The sequence below is a fragment of the Lagenorhynchus albirostris genome, chromosome 14, assembly GCF_949774975.1.
Source record: "Lagenorhynchus albirostris chromosome 14, mLagAlb1.1, whole genome shotgun sequence".
NCBI classification, from domain to species: Eukaryota; Metazoa; Chordata; class Mammalia; order Artiodactyla; family Delphinidae; genus Lagenorhynchus; species Lagenorhynchus albirostris.
This window is the reverse complement of record NC_083108.1, coordinates 81119748-81136528: the sequence shown is the minus strand read 5'-3', so window position 1 is coordinate 81136528 and position 16781 is coordinate 81119748. Positions and strand designations below refer to the sequence as shown.

The following is a 16781-nucleotide window of genomic DNA, read 5'->3' as shown; positions in this document are numbered from 1 at the left end:
GACCCCGAGGTCACATTCCCACATTGCAGCTGGTGCCCAGCGGAGATCCCGCTTTAGACATGCCCCTGTCTCCGGTTTACGACAGGTCCCACCACTCCCGCTGTCCCATCCAGGCCCCCTTCTCTGGTTTCCATCACCCCTGACCTCTATTGCCATCCTGAATTACATCACAGGGAGCCAAGGAACAGCCTAGAAGGAGAAAACACAGAGACAGAAAACAGAGTAGTGGTGGCCAGGACTCGAAGAGGTTGGGGAATGACTGCTTATTGCGTGTGGGGTTTCCTTTTGGGATAAAAAGGTTCTGGAACTAGGTACTAGCTGTGGTTGTACAAAGTTGTGTATGTACTAAATGCTACTGCACTGTTCACTGTAAAATGGTTAAAATGGTAAATTTTATGTTATGCGTATTTTAACCATAAGGATGGATAGATAGCCGAGGGAATGGGTGAAGACACAGCCATGAAGAGGGGTTTCCACAAAACAAAGAGTCTTTAGTGCTAAAGTTATAAAAAGTCTTATTTTTAAATTATTTGTTCCAAAAGATGACATCTTAAATACTTTTTAAAACTCCATTTCATTGACAGAGGAGTTCTGTGCTGGATAGTAGGTGGGAGTCAAAGAAATGAGGTAGCAGGGCTGTTGGGAAAAAAAAAAAAACCAGAAGGAAACAAGGGTGCCTCTCCTCTCATGGTCCCAGAGAGTGAAACACCCAGGAGACCATTAAAGGGAGCTAGAGTTTAGAGCAGGGAGATGACCTGTGAGGCAGCCTCAGGGGGCTCTGTCTAAGACAGGTGAGAGGTAGGAGGGGATTCTCCAAGAAGAGAAGGAATATGTATAAATTCCCAGTTTCTCTGCAGCAAGTTTTTTCCATAATATGAGTCAAATATCAGTTAAGGGAAAATTGGAAAAATAAAGAAGGAAAACATAGATCTCCCATTATCCCTGAAGCCCTACCCCCCAAACCTTGGGACAGCCAATGTTAATATTTTGGTGTATTTCCTTACAGTCTTTTTCTATGCAGAGTTTATTTTAGTTAACAAAAAATAAATAGCATCAGCTTGTCCAAATTATTCTGAACCTCTTTTTTTGTCGTTTTTTTTTCACCTCGCGGCTTGCGGGGTTCCCCAACCAGGGATTGAACCCTGGCCCTCGGCAGTGAAAGCATGGAGTCCTAACCACTGGACCGCCAGGGAATTCCCTGAATCTCTTTTTTGATTTGGTATAATATGAGCATTTTCTCAGCATATGCATAATTTTAACAGCTTAATTAAAATCCATAATATATATTATACCATGATTTGCATAATCCTTCCCCTAATGTTGGGCATTTTAGGTTGTTTGGGGGTTTTTTATGGTTATAAAAACATCTGTATACAAAAATTTTTTTCATATAGCATGTTACTTTCTTTCGCTACATTCTCTGATGCGGGATTTTGGGGTCAAAGGTGTTAACGTTATAAGGCCCTTGATTCATATTGCCAAGCTTCTTAGAGTTAAACCGGTTTATAGGCAACTCATAAGGGCGTGTGGGGTGTTCTCGGAAATGGTGACTAAGTTGGTTTGGGAGGAACAGAGACGGGAGAAGAGGGTTAAGGCTACTTAGTGGAGGGACTGGATGCTGTGCTGAGGAATTTGGGAGCTTGTTCTAGAGCGGGGTGGACAACTTCTGTAAGGAGCCAGATAGCAAATATTTTAGGTCATGCAGTGCCTCTGTGGAATCTCACTTCTCCTTTATAATGTGAAAGCAGCCCCAAATGAGACATAATGAAAAGGCATGGCTTTGTGCCAATAAAACTTTATTTATAAAAACAGGAAGTGGGCTTTCAAACTATTTTCGACAACAACCTATAGTAAGAAATATATTTTATATCATGACCTAGTACATGCACACATATGTGTGTGTGAAACTGAAGTAACATTTTATTTAAAAGAAAAACCACCCTACTTCATGTGATGCACTATGGTATTTAATGTTTTGTTTGTTTATAATGCTAACTGCAACCCACCAACTTGATTTCATGATCTACTAATAGGACATGACTTACAGTTTGAAAAATGTCGGAAGATAATGGGGAGAGCCTTGTAATTTTTTTTAAGTGAAAAAGTAACCTGATCCCTGAATAAGTTCAGGAACTGGTCATTGCTGCAATGCTTCAGATAGGTGCCCCCAAAGAAAAGTGGAACCATGATATGAGTATTAAAGAGTCACTACATTCTGTACTTTGATCGTGGAAAAATCAAAACCTCAGTGCTATACTCCAGTTTTTTCTAAAGCCGGCTTCCATCCTCTCCTAAGTTGGAAGATTCTGTTTTGTGCCTGAGCACTTGACTGGTTCTTCCATTAAATGCACGCAGAGCCTTGTTCCCTTCCACTGTTGTTCAGGTTACGTGAAATTACCTCCGGAGAAATTTGCACCTAAGAAACAGGGCGATGGTGGTAAGGACCTTCCCACGGAAGCAAAGAAGCTTCAGCTGAATTCTGCGGAGGAGCTGTATGCTGAGATCCGAGATAAAAACTTCAATGCAGTGGGCTCCGTGCTTAGCAAGAAAGCAAAGGTGATCTCTGCAGCGTTTGAGGTGAGACGGTTTGGTTGTCATCCTGATTCTGGCTAGACTGCCCACCCCACGAAGGAAGGAAGAGCTGCCAGAAGTGCAGCCGCTAAGCAGAGCTGCAGTTCTCATCCTAAGAAACTGCGGACTCAGCCATTGGAGGACCCAAGATTTTCTTTTTAAACTTCTTCCCAGATCCATGAGAAAAGGTGTTAAGTTTTTCTTCTCCTTTTGGGGGAGAAAAGGGTAGTGTTTGCAGTTTACAAGCTTTCACCATAAATATTTGTTTTACCTTCCTTTTAATTATTTCCTATCTCACTTAAGAGGAAGGCAGCTGTAAAAAAAAAAAAAAAAAAGAGGAAGCCAGCTGTACTCTAAATAAAATATCCTCTATAATAGAACTTGCAATTTGGGCCAAAAGCTCCCAGTTTAGCCAACATGCAGGGGAACCCTGCAGATAAGATAGGTGATAATAAGAGTGAAATCCCAGCAGCCCAGAGCTTTTAAATTGGTGGCTTCATTATCACCTTGCTGCCTCCTCTTGTCCCACCACTGATTTATTCTTGGTTAAAGCTCATTTTTGAAACATGCGAATTCAGTAAGATGCTGAACTCTGTGTATTTAATCTTTGGAAACATAAATTGGGAGAATTTTTGAAGGCTGATTTTTTTTTACTGAGTGTGTATTCCAGGTTTCATCTTTCTTAGGAATTGTGTTTGCTAATTGATTTTCTTCAAATTTCTGAAGTTACTTTTGGCTTAAATTACTAAACTTTGCAAAAAAAAAATTTTTCTCATCACCCAGGAAAGTTCTCTTTATTCATGGACAGTATTCAAGATTGAGTTCAGCAGTAAGAATGGATTTTTTTCTATTATGGAGGAAATGTTTTGCCATTTATGTTCCCCTGTTAACATGTCTTTGTTTTAATTTTTTTACTCAGAAATGTTTGTGGACAACCTAGTACTGTCCCCCACAAATACTAATCACAATATGATCTGATGCCTGGAAAGAAAAAACATTAGACATTTGCTCCCTTAAAAAGTACTAATGCGGGCTTTCCTGGTGGCACAGTGGTTGAGAGTCCGCCTGCTGATGCAGGGGACACGGGTTCGTGCCCCGGTCCAAGAAGATCCCACATGCCGCGGAGCGGCTGGGCCTGTGAGCCATGGCCGCTGAGCCTGCGCGTCCAGAGCCTGTGCTCCGCAACAGGAGAAGCCACGACAGTGAGAGGCCCGCGTACCGCAAAAAAAAAAAAAAAAAAGTACTAATGCAGTGAATGCGAACAACGAGCCTATCTTTTCTGTTTTTCTGGGTCATGCTGGAGGTGGGTTTGGCCTGATTTATTTGTATTCTGTTCTTTCTCATTAGTATAAACTAAATGTCCTCTAAGCAATACAAAGAACAGAGCACTTAAAATATTTTCCCCGCTCAACGGTTCTGCTGTTTTCCGTGTTTCAGGAGAGGCACAACGCCAAGACCGTTGGGGAGATCAAGCAGTTCGTTTCGCAACTGCCCCACATGCAGGCAGCAAGGGCCTCCCTCGCAAACCACACCTCGATTGCAGAGCTAATCAAAGATGTAACTAGTGAGTATCCTTGGGAATGATCGTGCTCACCTGGGGCTGACTTGCACGCACTATGACTGACACCGTGATCATTGGCACCACAGTACTCCCTTGGGAAGGTCAGCTCTGTTTTAACACTGTATGTTATTCTCAGTGTTAAGTATTCGAATGTTTATAGTCAAAAATGTTCCCTTTGTGGTTAACTCAATTTTTTTCATTATTAAAATCACGTAATCATATGATAAAATATTTGGAATGTCAAAAAGAGAAAAAAATTCTTCCCGTAACATGAGGCGGTTAATTTTTTCAGTCTGGTTTTTTTCCTGTTGTTAAGGATTACTTAATTAGAGCAGCATCATGTTTCTGTTTTAGTTCTTGTTTTTCTCTTGAAGACTCTCTGTAGAATTGGTAGAGAGCATATGTTAAGTATTTTGAAAGAGCTTGGAAGATGTGTTTACTCATTAAAACACAGGCTGTAAAAGCTGAGCTGGAGATTGTTCCATGCCCTGTTTTATAAAGTATACTTTGAATCTTATATAAAAGTGTTGGAAAATCAGTCCATTGTTTTCATATTAATAGAAGTGGAAATCAAGTGAGACTGGGTTGGATCTGATGATGCAAGTAAAATGCTCTTTCAAAATTAGCTTTCATTGATACTGAGAAAAAATTCTTGAGTCCTTATTAGCATCCTAAGGATAGCAAAGGGGTGCAGTGGTCGACTGTTTCTAGATGTCATTTAGGAGCTCAGGGTTGAAGGGGTTTCCATGTTTCTTAGAAGATTCTTTTCAGGTGACGATTTGAACTTTTTGCTTTCTTTTGTGTGTGTCTTGTTTCTTTTTTGTGTGTGTGTGTGTGTGTCTTGTTTCTTAATCATGCTCTGTGTATAAAAGGGTTAACATTAATTTCTTAGTTACAAATTTGCTAATTCCATTTTAGCTTCTGAAGACTTCTTTGATAAATTAACAGTGGAGCAGGAGTTTATGTCTGGAATAGACACTGATAAGGTATGTGTACAATAAAACTGTTCTCACATAATTGATACCTTATCAAACGTAAGATTATAGCTAGAAAAGCAATTGCTTTGATTCCCATGCCTTGTCTACATTTTTTTTTTTTTTTAAGATGTTGGGGGGCGTTTCCCTGGTGGCGCAGTGGTCGAGAACCTGCCTGCCAATGCAGGGGACATGGCATGAGCTACTGAGCCTGCGCGTCTGGAGCCTGTGCTCCACAACAAGAGAGGCCGCGATAGTGAGAGGCCCATGCACTGCGGTGAAGAGTGCCCCCCGCTCGCCACAACTAGAGAAAGCCCTCGCATAGAAATGAAGACCCAACCCAGCCAAAAATAGATAAATAAATAAATTTGTAAGATGTTGGGGGTAGGAGTTTATTAATTAATTAATTTATTTTGGTTCACGGGCCTAGTTGCTCCACGGCATGTGGGATCCTCCCAGACCAGGGCTCGAACCCGTGTCCCCTGCATTAGCAGGCAGATTCTCGACCACTGCGCCACCAGGGAAGCCCCTTGTCTACTTATTTTGAAGAGCAAATGCAAAATGTGAAAACAGAGATTTTATCAAGTATCATATATTTAACATTATCCTATGCAAGGCACTTTCTGCAGTGCACGGAGAGGTGAGACCCAACCCCTAAAATCAAAGACCTTTAAGGACTATAATAGATAAATGAATAGATTTGCTTTCTGAGAGGATTGATCATATAATTTCCCTTAAATATTCACTTCTATTACTAAATTTAAAATTATTCGATTTATGAAAATTCCCATCTTCTAAAAAGATTCCTGTCACTTTATGCTGATAAATTGCTGCTGTTATGGTCACACACTCGGGACATGCAGCAGCCTCTCCCGAGGTTGTCCATGGAGACAGGTGAGTCCAGACAGGCCGCTGGATTGCCTGCGTGTGCCCTCACTGCCCTGCACTCCCCATCGCTGGTGTGTCTCCATGGTGACGGGGATGCGTGTAGCAGGGGCAGAGGAGCTACTTCGGAGGGGGCTTAGGGACAGTGAACAAAAGAATGAACCGTTCTCCCGCTCATCTCCGTTTTTTTTTTTTTCATTTTTTATTTTATGTTGGAGTATAGTTGATTAACAATGTTGTGTTAGCTTCAGGTGCACAGCAAAGTGATTCAGATATGTATATACATACATATACACACACATATATAGGAATAGATTATGGTATCTTTTCAAATTCTCTTCCCATCCAGGTCACCACACAATATTTGACTTTGAAAAATAATAGTAAATATCAAGTTCTTTAGGTCCCCAAACCAGATGCTGGTACCGGTATATATTTTGTTTCCAGGTCAACAGTTACATTGAGGATTGTATTGCCCAAAAGCATCCGCTGATCAAGGTGTTAAGACTAGTTTGCCTCCAATCCGTGTGCAATAGTGGACTCAAACAAAAAGTTTTGGATTATTACAAAAGAGAAATCCTGCAGGTCAGTATAGTTTTAAATTACTAATTTGCCAGGGGAGAAAACATCTTTTTAAAAAAATACTTCCCAAAGCTGCTATTTTGGTATAGTGTTTCCACTGTCTTTTAAATTTTTTAATATATGGAGGGATTGTCCTTGGTATTCATTGTTTACTGTGTTTGCATAATAATAACAATAGTTAATGTTTAGTGAGCTTTCACTATGTGCCAGGCTCAATTGGAAGAGCTTTATGTGTATTCATTTGTTTAATCCTTACAACAGCGCTGAGTTGTATACTCTTAACCATCCCCATTTTATGGATGAGAAAACTAAGGCACAGAGCAGTGCTATAACTTGCCCAAGGTCACCAGCTAGTATGTGGCAGAGCCAGGGATAAAACCCAGGTAGCCAGGGTCTAGTGCTCTTGTTGTTAACCCAACTATTCGATGGAGGAAGGGAACTTTTTGCACATTTCTGATGATGATTTTTTTTTTTTTTTTTTTGCGGTATGTGGGCCTCTCACTGTTGTGGCCTCTCCCATTGCGGAGCACAGGCTCCGGACATGCAGGCTCAGTGGCCATGGCTCATGGGCCCAGCCACTCCGCGGCATGTGGGATCTTCCTGGACTGGGGCACGAACCCGCATCCCCTGCATTAGCAGGCAGACTCTCAACCACTGCGCCACCAGGGAAGCCCCCTGATGATGATTCTTTAGCCAACTTACTTAAATCAAGCCTGTTACTTTATAATAAGGAAAAGCCCACCATTGTTTTTAAAATTCTCCCTTCTGTTTAAAAATGTCTCAGGCACTGTTTATTTGCTATTACTAGTCACAGTTAAGTATGTTAGTGTTAAAACTAAATACTCATTCAGGTTGGGTTTTGGGGGGTTTTTGTTTGTTTGTTTTTTGCCTTTTAAAAAGTTACACAAATGGCACGTGCATTCTCATCATATAACGTTCAAACAAAGCAGAAGTACATGGTGCAAACCATGACCCTCCCCCGCCTCCCCCCATTTCCCTCCCTGGAAGGGACCAATGTCAGCAGTTTGGTTTGTGTACTTCCAGATTCCTGTCTTTGCATCTGTGTACAAAGAATGTTTACATACACAGACCATGGGGCGAGACCAGCTGGATCCACGTCCCAGCTCTGTCACTCATTAGCTGTGTGACCTTGGGCAAGTTATTTAAACTTCTCTATAAAATGGAGATAATAGTGGCTACCTCATGGGGTTATAATAAGAATGACTGAGTTAACATATGTAAAGCACTTAGAACACACCAGTGCCCCCCGCCATAGAAAGTATTATATAAGTGTTAGCTATTATTATTACTTACTATATCTTTTTTGACAAAAATAAAATCCTACTATACGTAATAGTCTTCTTATATTTTTTTGTCCTTAAGAATAAATCCAGAAGGTCTTTCTTATCAGGATGTATAGATCTGCCTCTTTCTTTTTTTAATAGCTAATTATATCCCATATAAAAATATACTATAACTTATTTGATGCTCACTTAAGTTGGGTCCATAAATTGTGACTTTAAAGTAAAAAAATTTACATCATTCTTTGAGTGATCCAGTGAGCTGGATTTGCTGTAATGGCAAGCAGTTTTGGGGCAGGCTTCATCCCTGCCCTGCACCTGTGCCCATGGATGGTCATTGCCCGGACTTCAGTAACATGCCCCAGAGTACAAACCAGTGGATTTGTTGCAAGTGCTCTTTTTTTTTTAATTGAAGTAGAGTTGATTTACAATGTCATACCAATCTCTGCTGTACAGCACAGTGACTCAGTTATACACATAGAGACATTCTTTTTTTTCATATTCTTTTCCATTATGGTTTATCACAGGATATTGACTATAGTTCCCTGTGCTCTACAGTAGGGCCTTGTTGTTTATCCATCCTATATATAATAGTTTACATCTGCTAACCCCAAACTCCCAGTCCTTCCCTCCTCACCCCCCTTTCCCCTTGGCAACCACAAGTCTGTTCTCTATGTCTGTGACTCTGTTTCTGTTTTGTAGATGGGTTCATCTGTGCCATATTTTAGATTCCACATGTATGTGATATCACATGGTATTTGTCTTTCTGACTTCACTTGGTATGATAATCTCTAGTTGCATCCATGTTGCTGCAAATGGCATTATTTCATTCTTTCTTATGGCTGAGTAATATTCCATTGTATATATGTACCAGATCTTCTTTATCCTTTCATCTGTCGATGGACATTTAGGTTGTTTCCATGTCTTGGCTATTGTAAATAGAGCTGCTATGAACATAGGGATGCATGTATTTTTCGAATTATAGTTTTGTCTGGATATATGCCCAGAAGTGGGATTGCTGGATCATATGGCAACTCTATTTTTAGTTTTCTGAGGAACCTCCATACAGATTTCCATAGTGGCTGCACCAACTTACATTCCCACCAACCGTGTAGGAGGGTTCCCTTTTCTCCACACCTCCTCCAGCATTTGTTATTTGTAGACTTTTTAATGATGGCCATTCTGACCCGTGTGAGGTGGTACCTCGTTGTGGTTTTGACTTGCATTTCTCTAATAATTAGTGATGTTGAGCAGCTTTTCATGTGCCTACTGGCCATGTGTACGTGGAAGTGCTCTTTTTTGAAAGTCGCAGAAACCGTTTTCCTGATTCGACTTCTCTTGCAGACATATGGCTATGAGCACATATTGACCTTATACAACCTAGAGAAGGCTGGCCTGCTGAAACCACAGACAGGGGGCAGAAATACTTACCCAACCGTCCGGAAAACGTTACGCCTCTGGATGGATGATGTAAACGAGCAAGTAAGACGCTCCTGCTCCTCACCTCATTTGAGTTCCCAGTTAACAGGTTATTGCAGCGACATACGCTACTTGATCTCCGCATCCACCTTGTTTTCTAACGACAGTTTTCTAATGCTTTGGAGAAAGTCGTGCATTCGTGTGGATCCCAGCAGGAAGCACAGGGTGCTCTGGTACTGGGTAGTTTGAGGGAGTTTCATAAAGACGGGGTGGACCAGAGAGAGGCAATGCAGTGGGGAACCCTCCCCAGCTGAGGCCTGAGGGCAGGGGAAGGGGGCTGTTCCAGAACTGGGAGAGAAGAGCTGTGTGGCCAGGCCGTCTGACAAGCCGAGGGACACAGCCAACCTCTGGCAGCACCACAGTGGGGAAGTCAGGGCAACAACTCACGCTGCCGTCCTCTCTCCAGTTTCCAGCTGGTGCAGAGCCCACGGGGCCGCCTCTGGGGCACAGAGCACCAGGGAGAAATGCGGGAGGGTCAGGCAAAGATCCAGTACAGGGAAAGCAAACAGTGAGAAGCAAGGCTCCTCCCACTTCCAACCTCAGTTTCCTCTCAGAGGCGAGCACTGTAACCAGTTTGTAATCTATCCTTCCAGAAAGATTCTGTGTACAGACAAACATTTTTACATAAATGGTGCATATTCTATACCACTGGTCTCCAAAGTAGGGTGCGCTTTGCTTTATGTTTATTGTTTACTCCAATCTTTCTAAGTTTCATTTTTCTTATTTTCTTTTTTGGTTTTTCATAAGGGACTTTATTAGGCTGTGTCTTGCTGCAAAAGCTAACAGCCTCCTGCCTCAGTAGCAAAATTGGATTGTTTTTGTCCAGTGGGAATATAGATAATCTTAATTCCTGTGTTGTACAACATAAGTCATAGATTAGTTCAGCTCTTCACAACGCTGACCTCTTTCCCCACCCCACCCACCACTTAACACTGTATCTTGAAGAGCCTTCTGTGATCTCCTCATTCTTTTAAGTTCTTTTTAATTGCTACATAGGGACTTCCCTGGCGGTCCAGTGGTTAGGACTCTGAGCTTCCACTGCACGGGGCCTGGGTTCGATCCCTGGTCGGGGAACTAAGATCCCTCAGGCTGAGTGCCAAGGCCAAGAATAAAATAATTTTTTTTTTTTTTTTTGCGGTACGCGGGCCTCTCACTGTTGTGGACTCTCCCATTGCGGAGCACAGGCTCTGGACGCACAGGCTCAGCGGCCATGGCTCACGGGCCCAGCCGCTCCGCGGTATGTGGGATCTTCCCGGACCGGGGCACGAACCGGCGTTCTCTGCATCGGCAGGCGGACTCTCAACCACTGCACCACCAGGGAAGCCCTAAAATAATTTTTTTAATTAATTGCTACCTAGTGGTTTTTCAGATACATCTTATTTTATGATTTATCAGATTTCTACTGATAGAAATTCATGTCGTTTGCAGTCCTTTGCTAGTTCGCACAGTGTTGCAGTTAATATCTTTGTGCTTTGGTCTTTTGTCCTCTAGAGTACAAGTCCCTCTGTGGGATAAGTGTCTGAAAGTGGAATTGCCGTGTTCAAGGGTTATATTCTCGCCTAGGGAGTTCCACTTTACCGTCCAAGAAGTTTCTTGGCAAACCAAGTAACAATTTTTCATCTTCAGTACCTATAGATGCTTTGAGTGGCTGTTGAAGATTTGAGTCAAAAGTGAACCTTTGGCTGCTAAGAACAGAGCCCAGCAGGGGTGGATTGGAACAGGATATTTCAATATTGGAGCAGGCTATTTCGGGGGTTTGTGTTTCTGCCTTCAAAGCCAAATCAAATAATTTTGGGTTACCCCACAAGCCACAGTTAGGCGGCTATATGTCTCTCTCTCGCCCTCTCTACAGGCCTTTTTTCCTTTAATTATTTAACAGAATCCCACGGACATATCGTATGTGTACAGTGGTTATGCCCCTCTCAGTGTGCGCCTGGCCCAGCTGCTTTCCCGGCCCGGCTGGCGGAGTATTGAGGAAGTTCTGCGCATCCTCCCAGGGCCCCACTTTGAGGAACGGCAGCCGTTGCCCACAGGGCTACAAAAGAAACGTAAGTCCACGGCCCGTATCCACAGATGATTATGTAGTGTTAGTGTGCTTTTCACATATTATGCAATTGCTTTGTAAAATACATTTGTAAAGTACTTAGGAGTCAGAGTCCGATATATATACCTCTTTTGTTAGTTGTGAATTATATTGTAAGCGTTAGAACCCATTACTCCCTCAGGAGAAGCCGCTTTCAACCTCTGAACTGAGGATCTCAGAAGTTAGAAAAAACATAGAGATCAAAATCATGGTCCTGAGTTTCAAATGAATTGTCTGTACCAAGACATATATGACTACTTTTCCTTAGGAATGGTGTAATTTTTTTAAGAGGTGGGGAGAGGAGCATCAATAATAATTCTGTAAACATCAATAAACATTCTGAAATGTTTATATCTTAGGTCAACCAGGAGAAAACCGCGTCACTCTGATATTTTTCCTCGGGGGTGTAACCTTTGCTGAAATTGCTGCCCTGCGATTTCTTTCCCAGCTGGAAGATGGAGGTACAGAATATGTCATCGCCACCACTAAGCTAATAAACGGGGCCAGCTGGATAGAGTCGCTAATGGAAAAACCTTTCTAGGGCGTTCAAAGGAGACTTACCGGTGAACTGCAGAATAAACGGCTCCTTTGAAGAAGTTGCTGGAAGGAAGTACAACCCCATGGAGGAATAATATGAGAATACAGAATTTACTTTGGGGTCAGCTTCTTAAATTATGCTGTTTTCTCCTTTCTGCTTGTCTTTTGTGTTCCTAATTTCTTAAAGAAAGAAGAATGGAAGAGAATCAGCCAGGGTAAAAGACATAACAGTTTTTAATGTTCTGAGCTCAGGATCTTCATTAGAGACCTCTGGAAATATATTAAGGATGGTGGGATGGATAATCTATACAGCCACACAGATGGGTCCAGTTCTTAAGAAAGCAGGGACCAAGCAGGTAAAAATTAAAATAAAAGTGGAAGGTCCGACCCCTAATAAATAGTGCTGAATTTCTTAAAGGTGCATCATGCCTAGGGCAGTGGCTGAGTGTTGGGGGCCTAGGGCTAGTATTATCACTGAGTTGAGATTTCTTTTTCCTGCAGAACATGGCACGTTACATTCAGTGTCACCAGTCTCTACCTTATCCGGTCAGTAAGGCAAGTTGTGTTCCTTCTGTTTTTGATTCCTCTGCTTCTAAAAAGCAAGAGGTTTGGAAGAGCTTCTTTCCCCAGAACAGCTTTATGATCTGCCTGATCAACTAAGTCAACTAAGTCGGTATGGGTCCCATACTTATCAAGGGCTTTTTACATTGAGTAACATAATAATTAGGGAGCAGCTTCCTGAGAATGTAACCATTCAAAGACGCGTTCTTAGTGCACATGTTATTAACTCTAAGACAATTTCAATGGTAGATGCCTCCAATTTTCTTCCCTGCCCACCGTGGGCTGCACCATCCATCCAGTCCCACTGTGAGCGGTGGCAGCTTGGCTTCTCCAGCATCTGGCAGCTCCCCCTCCCTGGTAAGTGCCACACGTGCTTTCCCAGCAGCCTGCGGACACACCTATTCGGCCTCGGGCATTTATTTTGCTAGAAAACACCCAGCCCCGTTTCAGTCCGTGGTCCGGTGACTTCATCCTCCTCTGGTGCAGCTTGTCAATGATCTTGGAGTCCAGCTGCTACCCTTCCTACAGGAGACTGCTAGACTGCAGGACAGAGGAGCTTGGGTGCTGGTGGTGAAGTTGGAAATCTCCCTCCTGCTCTATCCCAGCGTCTGGAGGAGTTAAGGCCAAGAGGGGGACCAAATTGACGGTTTCACAGCCCTTGCCTGAGTCTCCAGCCAAATTAGCTGATCCCCGTCTTTGCTGGGGGCCAAAGTCAGTGTCCTTCCCCAGCTGTCATTTCTACTGTTAATTAGTACCCGTACATGTTTTCCTCACTTTCTTTCGCTAGTGGACGTCTCTTAGCACACTGCATGTTATGAGTGAAGGAGAAATTCTGTACTTTTAAAAAATCTCCTTAATGTAAGAATGAGGGGTAGAAGAGGGAATATTAAAAAGATTAGCTACTTGAGGATTTAACTTGGCTTTGACATTCAGTATTTGGAAAGGTCTTAAAATGATTCCTGTTTTAGGAATCCTTTTTCAGCTACTTGTTATCCCAGGGAGATTAGTTTATACCTTCCAGCCCCAGCGGTTGTGAGTCTCAGCTGCTTTAGAGAATGAAATCCACCTTGTCTGTAAGTGTTTTCGGCTCATGGGATTCAATTTAAGTCCAGTCAAGTTTCCTTGGCTGGGGCTTTGTCCTGTGAACAGGTACTCAGTTGTGTCTCGTGTGTCTGCATTCACTGGTGACTCTATACTTGCTTGCTCCGAGCATAGTTAGGTCAGCTCCTAAAAATGCATTCAGCAGAAGACTTCACAACATCAATTGCTTCATTTGTATGCAAATAGAAAGTGGTGGATAATTATATATTATACGCCTTTGTGTAAGTTCATTTAATACTTGAAGCAGTCTTTGTCTCCAAGGAGTGTGCCCTTACTGAGAAAAAGGGTGTGTGAATGGTACGTTTATTCTTGGAGAGGGTGGATTGTTTGCATCATGTCTGGACCTTTGTCTAGTTGGGTAGACGGTTCTACACCAGCAGTCCCACCAAAAAGAAGTCTACATAGACAAAGAAGTCTACATAGACACTATTTTGTGTCATACTGTACACTTTTGAATTTTAGCCAACAGAGAAATAAGTATTTGAACTGTAGCTTAACGGTGGAGCAAGAGACTAATGGTTAAAAGAAGGAGGATTAAAAACAGCACATTTAATTCTTGAAGAGAACTGGGAAGGGGGGATCTCCATGCGATAGGCCACTGCAGCTCTGCCCTCACGGCAAGGATTATGATTAATCCGGCATGGAGTCTGTCTCTTGTTCTCAGTCGTATGTTAAAGACTGGCCTGTCACCAGGAGGCAGTGTTTGTATTCAGCAGAGCTGAACTCAAGAAGAAATACTTCTTTAAGAAAAACAACACCAGAACAAACAGAGTATCTAAAAGCAGCCAGGAAGAGGGGCTGTAATCGAGATGGCAAGGCAGAGAAATACCGACATCACATAGACTATGAATTATGAACAGACTGTGAATTATACTCTAGAGCCTGGTGTATTATATTCAATCATATGGTTTAACGATGACATACTGTAGAAAATAGAGGATGCCGTTTTGTCATCCAACAGTCAAAGGCAGTAATGTAAAATTTCTCAGATTCTCTTCGAAATGAATGCATATGAACTTCAAGCTACATGATGTTTCTCAGCTCCAGTTACTCCGTTGCTGTAAAATACCCCCAAACTGGGTGGTGACTAGAGTCTGCAAAGGCTGGAACACATAACTGACTTGAGATATCCATTTGAAGGTTGTGAGAGTTAAAGGGGAACAGAATCAGGCCTATTTTAATAGCCTTTTTCATGTTACTTTGGTGTGGGATGAGGGTATAAATCTCAGCTGTACTTTCTTTCCTGTGACTCGGCAGGACACAGAGCCCTCCAGATGACCAGCTCTCTGGGGTTGCAATTACTACGCACTGGCTTCCTGCGCAGCTTGATAATGTTCTGCTCCTGTTTCAGCCCGGCTGCGGCGGGGCAATGATTTGATAATAAGAGATCCTGATCAAATTAGAGAGCCATTTGCTTCTGGACGAGGATGTTAATAAAAGGGTTGATGTCCACACTGCCTGCTTTTTTTTAAAGGTCAAAACATATTCTTACTACAAACTACTACAAAAAGCAGAAGAATCAGAAGCAGCATAAAGTTTGTGCTTTCTTTTCCCTTCATTGTTACATCTGGGAAAGGGTCTATTCTTTATTGGCTGAAATCCTGACTGGTTCTTTTTGCCTTACATTTGGAGGAGTTGAAATTGGAAGTGGGCACATTGGGAAGGTGACTGTATAATGAGTCTCTAACCTGCTAAACTCTGTGAATTAGAATCAAGCACTTGGGAGCTCTTGATTCTCTGAGCTGGTTCTCACACACACACACACACAAATGCTCGAACTTGCATATGTTTTAAGACAACAGCTTTTGCTTTAGTTGGGCAGTCATGAGTGTTGTATGTACAGTGGTTCTTCTTGTCTGAGACTCAAGAGTAGGATGGGACTGCTCTCGGTGGGAGTTTGTTAGGATTTGGACTGTATCCCACCTGCAGTGTTTAGAAAAGCCAGACAAGAGGGCCATGAAATCCCCCCTAGTGTACCACTTGCCCAGCCCATCTAAGTCAGGAGCTTTGCAGGCAAGTTCAGAGCTCTGTGGGCCGTGGTGGTGACATAGGCAGAGGATGGGCAGAGTTGCCAGCGCCCCGCCTGGTCTGGGATCGCCTGTGCGCAGCTCCGTGAGAGCTCAGGGACCACGTGAAGATTGTGATTGGTCTCTAGACCACACCTAGTTGGTGAGTGCAGCTGCTGCCTGAAAATCCCTCAGCTCTGCTGATATCGCTGGAGTGCACGCAAGCCTACCTTTGGACACCAGACCAGAGAGGGACCGTGGAGCTGCTGCGGTGGACGAGTCGTGGAAACTTTCCTGAGTGAGTGAAATGGGGAGAAAGGGAAGCTGGTGGTTGGCACTGAGGGGCGTTGCTGGGCAGGGCAGCAGTGGAGGTAAAGAACTGGTTTGTGATTGTTACCATATGATTCCATCTGTGGTGGAAGGTAGAGTGCTGGAGCAGATGCCAAGAGCACGATGGGGAAGGAGATTAGTCCAGAATCGAATTCATACCCACCTCTTGGCACTCCTGCTATCCTGGCTGGCCAGAAGGGCAAGCATGCCTGGCCACAAAGCAGGGATCCTCAAACTCTTGTGTACTAATAAGCCTTGGGGCCAGAGGAATTGCAGAGGGGCTGCAGTGAGGGTCTGCTGCTTTCCCCCTACTCAAAAGGCTTTCTTCTCTTCCCCTCCCAAGTAGCGCTGACAGCCAGGGCTGCAGCTTGAATGATGGCAAAAGAAAGCTTTACTTCACCAGCCCATTAGCAGCACTCACAACATTAAAAATGAATGAGGTGGATGGGAGGAGAGGGCTGGGGGTGAAGACCAGTGCCGCAGCTGTGGGTGAAGACCAGTGCAGCAGCGGGGTCTGGGAACCGCAGGCTTCTCTCTTCTCTGAGCCCAGATCCAGATCGGGAGCCTAAGAATGAGGGGAACTTTCGGTTTAAAAGAATTCTGTAGTGTCAGTGCAGAGTGTCCAGGTGGTTGTTAATGGAGAAAATCATCACTTTGGGCTTCCTTAGCCTTAGGAAAGTATGTTCACTCTGTAGAGGGCCGGGACCTAGTCTAGACCCCTGTGTCCACGCTGCCTATAACAGTGCCTGGCTCAGCAGCGCTTGCTTAGGGTCCAGCGGAGGTTGGTCAAGGGGGGAGAACCGTCCTCTT

The 16781-nt window shown here is 43.3% G+C and overlaps 1 protein-coding gene across 5 annotated transcripts in view; it reads left to right on the top strand.

The window, feature by feature from the left end:
* VPS33A (VPS33A core subunit of CORVET and HOPS complexes) overlaps nucleotides 1–15087 on the top strand; it is a 28767-nt gene extending 13680 nt beyond the window's left edge. For 2 of the 5 annotated variants that reach the window (XM_060170775.1, XM_060170773.1), the window contains 7 exons: nucleotides 2384–2577; nucleotides 4009–4135; nucleotides 5051–5118; nucleotides 6439–6576; nucleotides 9219–9356; nucleotides 11233–11401; nucleotides 11796–15087. In XM_060170775.1, the coding sequence (XP_060026758.1) occupies nucleotides 2384–2577; nucleotides 4009–4135; nucleotides 5051–5118; nucleotides 6439–6576; nucleotides 9219–9356; nucleotides 11233–11401; nucleotides 11796–11977 (1016 nt within the window). In that variant the 3' untranslated portion in view covers nucleotides 11978–15087. Of the gene's footprint in view, nucleotides 1–2383; nucleotides 2578–4008; nucleotides 4136–5050; nucleotides 5119–5236; nucleotides 5483–6438; nucleotides 6577–9218; nucleotides 9357–11232; nucleotides 11402–11795 lie in introns of those variants that run through there. The other 3 variants (XM_060170774.1, XM_060170777.1, XM_060170776.1) reach the window with 3 other exon arrangements.
* Nucleotides 15088–16781: the final 1694 nt, after the last annotated feature.